Raw genomic sequence first — 14567 nt, 5'->3', positions numbered from 1 at the left:
AATGAAGAGCAGTGGCTCTCAGTCCTGGGGACTCAAAGGGGCCTGTCTACAGATGAAGAGGTCCCAATGAAGAGCAGTGGCTCTCAGTCCTGGTCCTGGGGACTCAAAGGGGCCTGTCTACAGATTAAGAGGTCCCAATGAAGAGCAGTGGCTCTCAGTCCTGGTCCTGGGGACTCAAAGGGGCCTGTCTACAGATGAAGAGGTCCCAATGAAGAGCAGTGGCTCTCAGTCCTGGGGACTCAAAGGGGCCTGTCTACAGATGAAGAGGTTCCAATGAAGAGCAGTGGCTCTCAGTCCTGGTCTTGGAGACTCAAAGGAGCCTGTCTACAGATGAAGAGTTCCCAATGAAGAGCAGTGGCTCTCAGTCCTGGTCCTGGGGACTCAAAGGGGCCTGTCTACAGATGAAGAGGTCCCAATGAAGAGCAGTGGCTCTCAGTCCTGGGGACTCAAAGGGGCCTGTCTACAGATGAAGAGGTCCCAATGAAGAGCAGTGGCTCTCAGTCCTGGTCTTGGAGACTCAAAGGAGCCTGTCTACAGATGAAGAGGTCCCAATGAAGAGCAGTGGCTCTCAGTCCTGGTCTTGGAGACTCAAAGGGGCACATTGTTGTTGTTGCCTCAGCACTGCACAGCTGATTCCAATGATCACGTCATCGTCAAGCTTCCAGTGGTATTTATGTATTCATCTGTGATGCTGTCCTTGATGTGATCCTTCTGTATGTGTGCCCATCCAATGTTATCACCACTTGTTACAAGTTATATCATACTTTAGTCATATACAATGACCTGGTGATGTAAAAGTCTGTTACCGTTACCGTGTAGGACACTGCAAGGTTGTGTGACCAGGGCCATCTGGGACTGTCTCCTGGAGGAATTCATGTGTGTGTGAACCCTACCGGTGTCCTGCATAACTTCCTGAGGATGGACACGAGCACCAGGAGGGGATCTCCATGTGCCAGAGGAGAGGTCTGCTGCTCTGCAGGATGTTTCAAGGATGGGAGGGGATCTCCATGTGCCAGAGGAGAGGTCTGCTGCTCTGCAGGATGTTTCAAGGATGGGAGGGGATCTCTGTTACGCCCCTGAAAACAGGGGAGAAATAATCACGAGAGTGATACGGTGTTGTATTCTCAAGTCAACATTTAGTTCAATCATTTCACAAAAGTAACACATTACATAACAGAAAACCCATTATACAAATAACACAGCAACATATCTTATTAACAACACGCATGTTCATTCACAATCGACATAAAATGGCAGCTACTCTCAGTACGACGCTATCCTTCACTTCAACCGAGCAGGGCTAATATTACTCTCTTCAAACTTAACTCTAACTTCCTCAAGACGTTACTAAAACACACCTTAAACACTCTTGACATGTTCGCTAGTTATAACATTTAAATTACTATTTTTATCATCAATAAAGTACCTGAAAACAGGGGAGAAATAATCACGAGAGTGATACGGTGTTGTATTCTCAAGTCAACATTTAGTTCAATGAGAAAAGACCGCGAATTTCCCCAGGAATATGCGTGGAGACCAGAGCAATCGATCTCCGGCTCATAGATTAAGAGCATTTCGTAGATCACAGATTAACACTTTTAGGCACCACAAAATAAAGTAATCAATATAACGTTTACACATTACTCTCACAATTCGTACCCTTTGACAGATTTGAACTTTAACACAATTATATGAATGTTATCAATCTCTATCAACTAATACTGAATGCATCTTTTAACCTTAGATGTTTTAAGATCCTCACATACTATGAACTTACTAATACTTTTCAATGTATAACAGGCTATGAATATGTCCTTTAACCTGTCACATCTCCATGTGCCAGAGGAGAGGTCTGCTGCTCTGCAGGATGTTTCAAGGATGGGAGGGGATCTCCATGTGCCAGAGGAGAGGTCTGCTGCTCTGCAGGATGTTTCAAGGATGGGGGTCAACAATGCACCGCTGTTATTCTGGCTGTCTGACGTGACTAAGTTGGCCGTAGTTGGCTAGTTAGAAAGCAAGGTGCTAACACCACCAGTTGTTCCTCCCATTAACACATCTAACACCACCAGTTGTTCCTCCCATTAACACATCTAACACCACCAGTTGTTCCTCCCATTAACACATCTAACACCACCAGTTGTTCCTCCCATTAACACATCTAACACCACCAGTTGTTCCTCCCATTAACACATTAACACCACCAGTTGTTCCTCCCATTAACACATCTAACACCACCAGTTGTTCTTCACATCTAACACATCTAACACCACCAGTTGTTCCTCCCATTAACACATCTAACACCACCAGTTGTTCTTCACATCTAACACCACCAGTTGTTCTTCACATCTAACACCACCAGTTGTTCCTCCCATTAACACATCTAACACCACCAGTTGTTCTTCACATCTAACACCACCAGTTGTTCTTCACATCTAACACCACCAGTTGTTCCTCCCATTAACACATCTAACACCACCAGTTGTTCCTCCCATTAACACATCTAACACCACCAGTTGTTCTTCACATTAACACATCTAACACCACCAGTTGTTCTTCACATCTAACACCACCAGTTGTTCCTCACATTAACACCACCAGTTGTTCCTCACATTAACACCACCAGTTGTTCCTCCCATTAACACATCTAACACCACCAGTTGTTCTTCACATCTAACACCACCAGTTGTTCCTCACATCTAACACCACCAGTTGTTCCTCACATCTAACACCACCAGTTGTTCCTCACATTAACACCACCAGTTGTTCCTCACATCTAACACCACCAGTTGTTCCTCACATCTAACACCACCAGTTGTTCTTCACATTAACACATCTAACACCACCAGTTGTTCTTCACATCTAACACCACCAGTTGTTCCTCACATCTAACACCACCAGTTGTTCCTCACATTAACACCACCAGTTGTTCCTCACATTAACACCACCAGTTGTTCCTCACATTAACACATCTAACACCACCAGTTGTTCTTCACATTAACACATCTAACACCACCAGTTGTTCCTCACATTAACACCACCAGTTGTTCCTCACATTAACACCACCAGTTGTTCCTCACATTAACACATCTAACACCACCAGTTGTTCCTCACATTAACACATCTAACACCACCAGTTGTTCCTCACATTAACACATCTAACACCACCAGTTGTTCCTCACATTAACACCACCAGTTGTTCCTCACATTAACACCACCAGTTGTTCCTCACATTAACACCACCAGTTGTTCCTCACATCTAACACCACCAGTTGTTCCTCACATTAACACCACCAGTTGTTCTTCACATTAACACATCTAACACCACCAGTTGTTCTTCACATTAACACATCTAACACCACCAGTTGTTCCTCCCATTAACACCACCAGTTGTTCCTCACATTAACACCACCAGTTGTTCTTCACATCTAACACCACCAGTTGTTCCTCACATTAACACCACCAGTTGTTCCTCACATTAACACCACCAGTTGTTCCTCACATTAACACCACCAGTTGTTCCTCACATTAACACCACCAGTTGTTCCTCATATTAACACCACCAGTTGTTCCTCACATTAACACCACCAGTTGTTCCTCATATTAACACCACCAGTTGTTCCTCACATCTAACACCACCAGTTGTTCCTCACATTAACACCACCAGTTGTTCCTCACATTAACACATCTAACACCACCAGTTGTTCCTCACATTAACACATCTAACACCACCACAACACTGACTGGCCACAAACACAATCCTGTTCAGGTAATTCTTGCATCAAAATAAAGTGCTGTTTATCTGATGGGTGAGGAAAATATTACCAGGATGATTTCAGTCACAAACATCTCATCTATGAACATGAGCTGAAGATTTATAGAGAAGGGAGGGAAGGAAATATATATATATATAGGGAATAGGGTTCTATAGGGCCCTGGTCTATAGTAGTGTACTATATAGGGAATAGGGTTCTATAGGGCCCTGGTCTATAGTAGTGATCATCTCATCTATGAACAGGAGCTGGAGATGTATAGAGAAGGGAGGGAAGGACATATATATATATATATATACATATATATATATATATATATATATATATATATATATATATATATAGGGAATAGGGTTCTATAGGGCCCTGGTCTATAGTAGTGCACTATATAGGGAATAGGGTGCTATAGGGCTCTGGTCTATAGTAGTACACTATATAGGGAATAGGGCTCTGGTCTATAGTAGTACACTATATAGGGAATAGGGTTCTATAGGGCCCTGGTCTATAGTAGTGTACTATATAGGCAATAGGGTTCTGGTCTATAGTAGTACACTATATAGGGAATAGGGTTCTGGTCTATAGTAGTATACTATATAGGGTATAGGGTTCTGGTCTATAGTAGTACACTATATAGGGAATAGGGCTCTATAGGGCCCTGGTCTATACTAGTGTACTATATAGAGAATAGGGTTCTGGTCTATAGTAGTACACTATATAGGGAATAGGGCTCTGGTCTATAGTAGTACACTATATAGGGAATAGGGTTCTATAGGGCCCTGGTCTATAGTAGTGTACGCTCTGGATAAGAGCGTCTGCTAAATGACTTAAATGTAAATGTAATATAGGGAATAGGGTTCTATAGGGCCCTGGTCTATAGTAGTGATCATCTCATCTATGAACAGGAGCTGGAGATTTATAGAGAAGGGAGGGAAGGAAATATATATATATATATGGAATAGGGTTCTATAGGGCCCTGGTCTATAGTAGTGTACTATATAGGGAATAGGGTTCTATAGGGCCCTGGTCTATAGTAGTGTACTATATAGGGAATAGGGTTCTATAGGGCCCTGGTCTATAGTAGTGTACGCTCTGGATAAGAGCGTCTGCTAAATGACTTAAATGTAAATGTAATATAGGGAATAGGGTTCTATAGGGCCCTGGTCTATAGTAGTGATCATCTCATCTATGAACAGGAGCTGGAGATTTATAGAGAAGGGAGGGAAGGAAATATATATATATATATATATAGGGAATAGGGTTCTATAGGGCCCTGGTCTATAGTAGTGTACTATATAGGGAATAGGGTTCTATAGGGCCCTGGTCTATAGTAGTGATCATCTCATCTATGAACAGGAGCTGGAGATTTATAGAGAAGAGAGGGAAGGACATATTGCTTTGCATTCAATAAATCAAGGTACACAATGTTCTCAGGTAAACCATTTATTATCAAATGTAACTACGACACTGTGAAGGTTCAGGACATGGTATCATCCCAGTCTATGGGAACAATCAGAAATACAAACAAGGCTATTGTGCAGAGAGAGACGTCTTTCTGTTGTGTCTGTACAACGTCTTGAATACACCAGTCTCCATGCGCTCAGACAGACAGACACAGAGGGTGCTCAACAAATGGCACTGTATTCCCTACATGGTGCTAACCATATTGGGCCCTGGTCTAAAGCAGTGCACTATATAGGGAATAGGGTTCTATAGGGCCCTGGTCTATAGTAGTGCACTATATAGGGAATAGGGTTCTGGTCTATAGTAGTGTACTATATAGGGAATAGGGTTCTATAGGGCCCTGGTCTAAAGCAGTGCACTATATAGGGAATAGGGTTCTATAGGTCCCTGGTCTATAGTAGTGCACTATATAGGGAATAGGGTTCTATAGGGCCCTGGTCTATAGTAGTGCATTATATAGGGAATAGGGTTCTGATCTATAGTAGTGTACTATATATAGGCAATAGGGTTCCATAGGGTTCTGGTCTAAAGTAGTGCACTATATAGGGAATATGGTTTTATAGGGCTCTAGTCCATAGTAGTATACTATATAGGGAATAGGGTTCTATAGGGCTCTGGTCTATAGTAGTGTACTATATAGGGAATAGGGTTCTATAGGGCTCTGGTCTATACTAGTGCACTATATAGGGAATAGGGTTCTATAGGGCTCTGGTCTATAGTAGTGCACTATATAGGGAATAGGGCTCTGGTCTATAGTAGTGTACTATATATAGGGAATAGGGTTCCATAGGGTTCTGGTCTAAAGTAGTGCACTATATAGGGAATATGGTTTTATAGGGCTCTAGTCTATAGTAGTGTACTATATAGGGAATAGGGTTCTATAGGGCTCTGGTCTATAGTAGTGTACTATATAGGGAATAGGGTTCCATAGGGCTCTGGTCTAAAGTAGTGCACTATATAGGGAATAGGGTTCTATAGGGCTCTGGTCTATAGTAGTGCACTATATAGGGAATAGGGCTCTGGTCTATAGTAGTGCACTATATAGGGAATAGGGTTCTATAGGGCTCTGGTCTATAGTAGTACACTATATAGGGAATAGGGTTCTATAGGGCTCTGGTCTATAGTAGTGCACTATATAGGGAATAGGGTTCTATAGGGCTCTGGTCTATAGTAGTGCACTATATAGGGAATAGGGCTTTGGTCTATAGTAGTGCACTACATTTGCATTTACATTTAAGTCATTTAGCAGACGCTCTTATCCAGAGCGACTTACAAATAGGGCTCTGGTCTAAAGTAGTGCACTATATAGGGAATAGGGCTCTGGTCTAAAGTAGTGCACTATATAGGGTATAGGATCCCATAGGGCTCTGGTCTAAAGTAGTGCACTATATAGGGAATAGGGCTCTGGTCTATAGTAGTGCACTATATAGGGAATAGGGCTCTGGTCTAAAGTAGTGCACTATATAGGGAATAGGGCTCTGGTCTATAGTAGTGCACTATATAGGGAATAGGGCTCTGGTCTAAAGTAGTGCACTATATAGGGAATAGGGCTCTGGTCTAAAGTAGTGTACTATATAGGGAATAGGGCCCTGGTCTAAAGTAGTCACTATATAGGGAATAGGGCTCTGGTCTAAAGTAGTGTACTATATAGGGAATAGGGCTCTGGTCTAAAGTAGTGCACTATATAGGGAATAGGGCTCTGGTCTAAAGTAGTGCACTATGTCTGGTCTAAAGTAGTGCACTATGTAGGGAATAGGGCTCTGGTCGAATGTAGTGCACTATGTCTGGTCTAAAGTAGTGCACTATATAGGGAATAGGGCTCTGGTCTAAAGTAGTGTACTATATAGGGAATAGGGCCCTGGTCTAAAGTAGTGCACTATATAGGGAATAGGGCTCTGGTCTAAAGTAGTGCACTATGTCTGGTCTAAAGTAGTGCACTATGTAGGGAATAGGTGCCAATTGGGACGCAGTAGGGTCTGCGTCAAATCCAAGGAAACAAAGAAAGCCACTTACCATCAGAATCAAGAAACAAAAAAAACATTTAAATGTTCATTAGAAGACTTTAAAAGCTCAGTAGTACACTACTCGCAACTTCCCTTTCACAGACACAGCTCTTCAGCTCAGCAAGGCAGCAGTAGGAGAGATGAGAGTGTCTGTGTGGTGTGTGTGTGCTAAAATAAACCCACAAAAAAAACCTCACATGGGAATCTCTGTTGCTCTTCAGGAGAAGATGTTTAGGTGAGAAGCAACATGTTGTCTCTGATAACACTACTACCACTGTGTTCTGTCTTCCCCGTCTAGGCCTCTGGGTATTCACATCATAATAATTAACATGTTGTTTCTGCTAGGAAGGTCCTGTCATGGTAGCTAGGTCTCTGTCTGGGTTTAAACCACAGTCGTCTTCACAACACTGCATTAGCCTGCTGATCTTAAGCCACTAACTCACGTAACAGTACTCATTTGGTTTCCCAGACTAAGATTAAGACTAGTCCAAAGTGTTTATTTGCTGCAGGCTTAATCTGTGACCGGAAACCAGCCCTAAGAGTTAGATGTTCCATTAGGTTGTGGATCTATCAACACATTGTTAGTCCCCACCTGCCGTGCTGTATCGTTGTAACTGACCCCTAACCCTTAGACAGGGCCAATGGACTGTTCAGGGTTGCATCCCAGATGGGACCCTTTTGACCAGAGCTCTGTGGTGCATTATGTAGGAAAGACCCCAGGACAAGAAGATCCACTAGACAGGGTTGTTGGACCTTTGTGCTTTTAGGAGAGGTAGAAGGTCAGAAAGATCTCACTGTCGTTAGAACTAGTCAAGCATTGAACTCCTTATATCATGTTAGAAAGAAATGGACAGAGACTTCGTCTGTTATCATGTCAGAAAGAGATGGAGACAGAGACTTCATCTGTTATCAAACTGTAATCATGTCAGAAAGAGATGGACAGAGACTTCATCTGTTATCTGTAACCTCCGTATACAAAAGGAGCCCAGATTGATATCAAACCCTCCATTGCTGATGTGGATTTATTTATTTTCCTTCGTGAACAACAGTTGTGTTGTGTTGTGCTGACATGTACAGTACCAGTCAAAAGTTTGTACCCACCTACTCATTCAAGGGCTTTTCTTTATTTTGACTATTTTCTACATTGTAGAATAATAGTGAAGACATTACAACTATGAAATAACACATATGGAATAATGTAGTAACCAAAACAGTTTTGGGATTCTTCAAATGACATTCTTCAAATGAAGGAGTTCCCACATATGCTGAGCACTTGCTGGCTGATTTTTTTCACTCTGTGGTCAAATTTGGACTCCAGACCAATGGACAGATTTCCACCAGTCTAATGTCCATTGTTCGTGTTTCTTGGCCCAAGCAAGTCTCTTCTTCTTATTGGTGTCATTTTGTAGTGGTTTCTTTGCAGAACTTCAACCATGAAGGCCTGATTGAACTCTGTGAAGAATTTATTTGGGCTGTAATCTGAGGTGCAGTTAACCTAAATGAACTTATCCTTTGTGGCAGAGGTAACTCTGGGTCTTCCTTTCCTGTGGCAGTCTCATGAGAGCCAGTTTCATCATATCACAGCAGAGGTAACTCTGGGTCTTCCTTTCCTGTGGCGGTCTCATGAGAGACAGTTTCATCATATCACAGCAGAGGTAACTCTGGGTCTTCTTTTCCTGTGATGGTCCTCATGAGAGCCAGTTTCATCATAGTGCTTGATGGTTTTTGAGACTGCACTTGAAGAAACTTTCAAACTTTCAAAATGTTCCAGATTGACTGACCTTCATGTCTTAAAGTAATGATGGACTGTCATTTCTCTTTTCATATTTGAGCTGTTCTTGCCATAATATGGACTTGGTGTTTCACCAAATAGGGCCATCTTCTGTATGTCTCAACATAACTGATTGGCTCAAATACATTAAGGAAAGGAAAAACAATCCACACATTTTTACTTTTAACAAGGAACACCTGTTAATTGAAATGCATTCCAGGTGACTACCTCACGAAGCTGGTTGAGAGAATGTCAAGAGTGTCTAAAGCTGTCATCAAGGCAAAGAGTGTCTACTTTGATGAATGTGAAATATATTTTGATTTGTTAAAGACTTTGTTGGTTACTACATGATTCCATATGTGTCATTTCGTAGTTTCACTATTATTCTTCAATGTAGAAAACAGTAAAAATAAAGAAAAACCCTTGCTGTACTTCTAGTGCTGTGTTGGAGTTGAGATGCTGACAAGCAGGGCAGCAGGGCAGAAAGAGTAACTACTGAAGTTTAGTGCCACTTCAGTAGGGTTCCATTTGGGATCCTCTTTGGAGCTCAGGACAGCCAGTTCATTTCAACATTCATATAGGGGGATGGTGAGGAGAGGAGGAGGAGAGAGGACAGGAGGAGAGAGGAGGACAGGAGGAGAGAGAACAGGGTGAGAGAGGAGAGGTTTGGAGGAGAGAGGAGAGGGGGATGAGGACAGGGGAGGATGAGAGTGGACAGGAGGAGGAGAGGAAGACAGGAGGAGAGAGAACAGGATGAGAGACGAGAGGTTTAGAGGAGATGAGGACAGGGGGAGGAGAAGAGGACAGGAGGAAGATGAGAGTGGACAGGAGGAGGACAGGAGGAAAGGAGGAGAGGGGGAGAGAGAACAGGATGAGAGGGAGAGGTTTAGGAGGACAGGAGGAGGAGAGGAGGACAAGGAGAGTGGACAGGAGGAGGAGGAGAGGACAGGAGGAGGAGGACAGGAGGAGGAGGAGAGGACAGGAGGAGGAGAGGAGGACAGGAGGAGGAGAGGAGGACAAGGAGAGTGGACAGGAGGAGGAGAGGAGGACAGGAGGAGGAGAGGACAGGAGGAGCAGGACAGGAGGAGAGGACAGGAGGAGGAGAGGAGGAGGAGGAGAGGACAGGAGGAGAGGACAGGAGGAGGAGAGGAGGACAAGGAGAGTGGACAGGAGGAGGAGGAGAGGACAGGAGGAGGAGGACAGGAGGAGGAGAAGAGGACAGGAGGAGGAGAGGAGGACAAGGAGAGTGGACAGGAGGAGGAGAGGAGGACAGGAGGAGGAGAGGACAGGAGGAGCAGGACAGGAGGAGAGGACAGGAGGAGGAGAGGAGGAGGAGGAGAGGACAGGAGGAGAGGACAGGAGGAGGAGAGGACAGGAGGAGGAGGACAGGACAGGAGGAGAGGACAGGAGGAGGAGGACAGGACAGGAGGAGAGGACAGGAGGAGAGGACAGGAGGAGAGGAGGACAGGAGGAGGACAGGAGGGAGGAAAGGAGGACAGGAGGAGGAGGAGAGGACAGGAGGAGAGGACAGGAGGAGGAGGAGGACAGGAGGAGGAGGACAGGACAGGAGGAGAGGACAGGAGGAGGAGGAGAGGAGGACAGGAGGAGGAGGAGGAAAGGAGGACAGGAGGAGGAAAGGAGGACAGGAGGAGGAGGAGAGGACAGGAGGAGAGGAGGAGAAGAGAGGAGGGGAGCTATATGGACACTGGATGTGCACAGAGCATCAGTCTCACAGACCTTCAGTGACCTAGGGGTTAACAGGAGAGAACTAACACTAAACCCCCGGGAAAGATTACATTGCACATGGTGTTGGTTGGTTCGTCAGCCCTAGTTAGCACAGCCTCACTCTGAGGACAGTTAGTTTCCCAGTCAGGACTCTGATCTAGGATCAGATTCTAGTCTTCTCCCCTGATGGGCCAGATCAGGATGAGCGGAAGCTGTTCTGATCCAGGACATGGTGTGTATTCAATAGCGCACACTGAAGCAAAATGTTTTTCAACGGAAAAGAAAAACCCAATTCAGGTTTGTCCCTGTGTTTCTCTACCCGCTTGGTTCCCAGTGATTACACCCGTCTCATCGGGAGATGACTGAACTGATGGAGTTGTAGGATGTGCCTCCGTTACAGGCTCTTCCCCTCCCCTAGCCACACCCTCTATGTTGACCCTGAAGACAGGCGAGGTCTTTAACAGGAAGTCAGCCGCGTCACGCCTCCCCAACTCACGCAGCTTCCACATCAACAACCCCACCGTGCTGTCTGGACGGACTGACCAATCCAGGAGCAGCGCTGCCGTGGGGCTGGCCAGGAGGGCGGGGTCATTGTCTGGGGTAGGGCCCCCATTGGTTGGGGTGCCATTGGGGGTGGAGCTGTGTTTGGCCACCAGGTAGGTGAGACCCAGGTTCATAGCCAGCAGACACCAGTCCTTCCCCAGTGCATCAGGAGGGTCTAACAGACGACACAGCTTCCTCCTGGCCAGCAGGCTGACCTCTGAGATGTGGACATCTGCACACAGACAACCCTGACTATAGACTTCAGTACAGCCCAAGGCTAGGATACTGCTGAAGCTCTCCCTGTAACCCCCCATGGTGTTGGTGAGGCTGGTCTCTCTCTGGGTCTGGGCCTTCAGGAAGTCTTTAGGCTGGTAGATCATGACGGGACCGTGATGCTCTCTGAGCTGCTGGGGGCTGAGGTAGTACCGGGCGGTGAGGAGGCCAGGGAGGGTGGAGGACAGGAGCGACTCTGTAATGGTAACCATGGTGTCCAGGAGGGTGTAACACTTGGCCCGTTCGCTGTCGTGACCTCTGACCTGGATCTCCACCCCCTGGCCGTGGTTGACCAATAGGATCATGGCCTCCGCTCCGCCTTGGCTCACCTTTGCCCCATTGGTCCAGAGGCGGATGTCTCCGTCAGGCCCCTCCCCTGTGTCGTCCTCAGGGCGCTGCTGGTGGCTCCAGCGACACAGGTTCACCTGGAGGTCAGAGGTCAGGAAACATGACAACAGCATACTATTCATTCTGGGAGAAGAAACATACTCCAGAGCATCCCAGATGGCAGCATATTCAATAGGGACTGGGGAGTCATTCAGACAGTATTGGTAGGGACTGGGGAGTCATTCAGACAGTATTGGTAGGGACTGGGGAGTCATTCAGACAGTATTGGTAGGGACTGGGGAGTCATTCAGACAGTATTGACAGGGACTGGGGAGTCATTCAGACAGTATTGGTAGGGACTGGGGAGTCATTCAGACAGTATTGGTAGGGACTGGGGAGTCATTCAGACAGTATTGACAGGGACTGGGGAGTCATTCAGACAGTATTGACAGGGACTGGGGAGTCATTCAGACAGTATTGGTAGGGACTGGGGAGTCATTCAGACAGTATTGGTAGGGACTGGGGAGTCATTCAGACAGTATTGACAGGGACTGGGGAGTCATTCAGACAGTATTGGTAGGGACTGGGGAGTCATTCAGACAGTATTGGTAGGGACTGGGGAGTCATTCAGACAGTATTGACAGGGACTGGGGAGTCATTCAGACAGTATTGACAGGGACTGGGAGTCATTCAGACAGTATTGACAGGGACTGGGAGTCATTCAGACAGTATTGGTAGGGACTGGGGAGTCATTCAGACAGTATTGGTAGGGACTGGGGAGTCATTCAGACAGTATTGGTAGGGACTGGGAGTCATTCAGACAGTATTGGTAGGGACTGGGGAGTCATTCAGACAGTATTGACAGGGACTGGGGAGTCATTCAGACAGTATTGGTAGGGACTGGGGAGTCATTCAGACAGTATTGGTAGGGACTGGGGAGTCATTCAGACAGTATTGACAGGGACTGGGGAGTCATTCAGACAGTATTGACAGGGACTGGGGAGTCATTCAGACAGTATTGGTAGGGACTGGGGAGTCATTCAGACAGTATTGACAGGGACTGGGGAGTCATTCAGACAGTATTGGTAGGGACTGGGGAGTCATTCAGACAGTATTGACAGGGACTGGGGAGTCATTCAGACAGTATTGGTAGGGACTGGGGAGTCATTCAGACAGTATTGACAGGGACTGGGGAGTCATTCAGACAGTATTGACAGGGACTGGGGAGTCATTCAGACAGTATTGGTAGGGACTGGGGAGTCATTCAGACAGTATTGACAGGGACTGGGAGTCATTCAGACAGTATTGACAGGGACTGGGAGTCATTCAGACAGTATTGACAGGGACTGGGAGTCATTCAGACAGTATTGGTAGGGACTGGGGAGTCATTCAGACAGTATTGACAGGGACTGGGGAGTCATTCAGACAGTATTGACAGGGACTGGGAGTCATTCAGACAGTATTGACAGGGACTGGGGAGTCATTCAGACAGTCTTGATGAATCAAAGCATGTACCTGTAGCTTGTGGAACAGTCCACAGGGGAAAGGTGTGAGGTGTTCAGCAGGAACCAGTCTGACCCCCTCCGTAGATCAGGACATCGTGCTCCTCCTCTTCCTCCGTCCAGGAGTGGTGGAGGCTGTTGGTCTTGATCAGGGCGGGACATCCACCATGCCAGGGTTGGTCAGGTCACGTACGCACACGTCCATGGCATCCAGCACCTGCCGTAAGAGAGATGTTAGCATGGACGCGGTAACAACATGTCTTCCTAAGTGGAGATGCTAACATGTTGCATTGTGGTATACTTGACGGTATACAACTATGCATGCCCAGCTTGTGTTAGCATGGTTGCTAAGTGTGACATGTTTTCCTATGGGAGATGCTAACATGTTGCATTGTGGTATACTTGACGGTATACAACTATGCATGCCCAGCTTGTGTTAGCATGGTTGCTAAGTGTGACATGTTTTCCTATGGGAGATGCTAACATGTTGCATTGTCGTATACTTGACGGTATACAACTATGCATGCCCAGCTTGTGTTAGCATGGTTGCTAAGTGTGACATGTTTTCCTATGGGAGATGCTAACATGTTGCATTGTCGTATACTTGACGGTATACAACTATGCATGCCCAGCTTGTGTTAGCATGGTCGCTAAGTGTGACATGTTTTCCTATGGGAGATGCTAACAGTTCCCCGTCTTAGTAATGATGACTGTCTCTAACCTGTAGCAGTTCGTCCACGTCGCTCTCTGGGGCCAGAGCCTGTATCTCCTCCAGTCTGTAGCGCCCCCTGTAGTGGTGGATGGCTTTAGGCGTGTCCACAGAGAGGAGGCGGGCTAACACCCCACTACACAGCCAGCGGGGCTCCAACACCATCACATCTTGCACCGTCTCACTCTGCATCAGGTTGATCTGTTAGGAGGATGGGGGAGAGAGAGAGATGGATACAAAAGGAGGGAGGAAAGCACGGGGGAGAGAGATGGATACAAAAGGAGGGAGAGAAAGCACGGGGGAGAGAGATGGATACAAAAGGAGGGAGAGAAAGCACGGGGAGAGAGAGATGGATACAAAAGGAGGGAGAGAAAGCACGGGGAGAGAGAGATGGATACAAAAGGAGGGAGAGAAAGCACGGGGGAGAGAGAGATACAAAAGGAGGGAGAGAAAGCACACGGGGGAGAGAGAGATGTATAATCA

The 14567-nt window shown here is 46.2% G+C and overlaps 1 protein-coding gene across 1 annotated transcript; it reads right to left on the bottom strand.

Annotated features, from left to right (window-relative positions):
• Window positions 1–893: 893 nt before the first annotated feature.
• LOC124027199 (death-associated protein kinase 1-like) lies at window positions 894–14323 on the bottom strand (the record flags this gene model as incomplete). Its single annotated transcript, XM_046339667.1, has 5 exons — window positions 14097–14323; window positions 13536–13592; window positions 13389–13454; window positions 11129–11971; window positions 894–1076 (listed from the first exon to the last, which is right to left on the bottom strand). Coding segments are annotated over exons 1-5 (1329 nt in total), but the record flags the coding sequence as incomplete, so codon positions are not given.
• Window positions 14324–14567: the final 244 nt, after the last annotated feature.

The sequence above is a fragment of the Oncorhynchus gorbuscha genome, unplaced genomic scaffold (genome assembly GCF_021184085.1).
Source record: "Oncorhynchus gorbuscha isolate QuinsamMale2020 ecotype Even-year unplaced genomic scaffold, OgorEven_v1.0 Un_scaffold_2988, whole genome shotgun sequence".
Lineage (NCBI taxonomy): Eukaryota > Metazoa > Chordata > Actinopteri > Salmoniformes > Salmonidae > Oncorhynchus > Oncorhynchus gorbuscha.
Note: the sequence above shows the minus strand (reverse complement) of the source record. Positions and strands in the feature narration are given on the sequence as shown.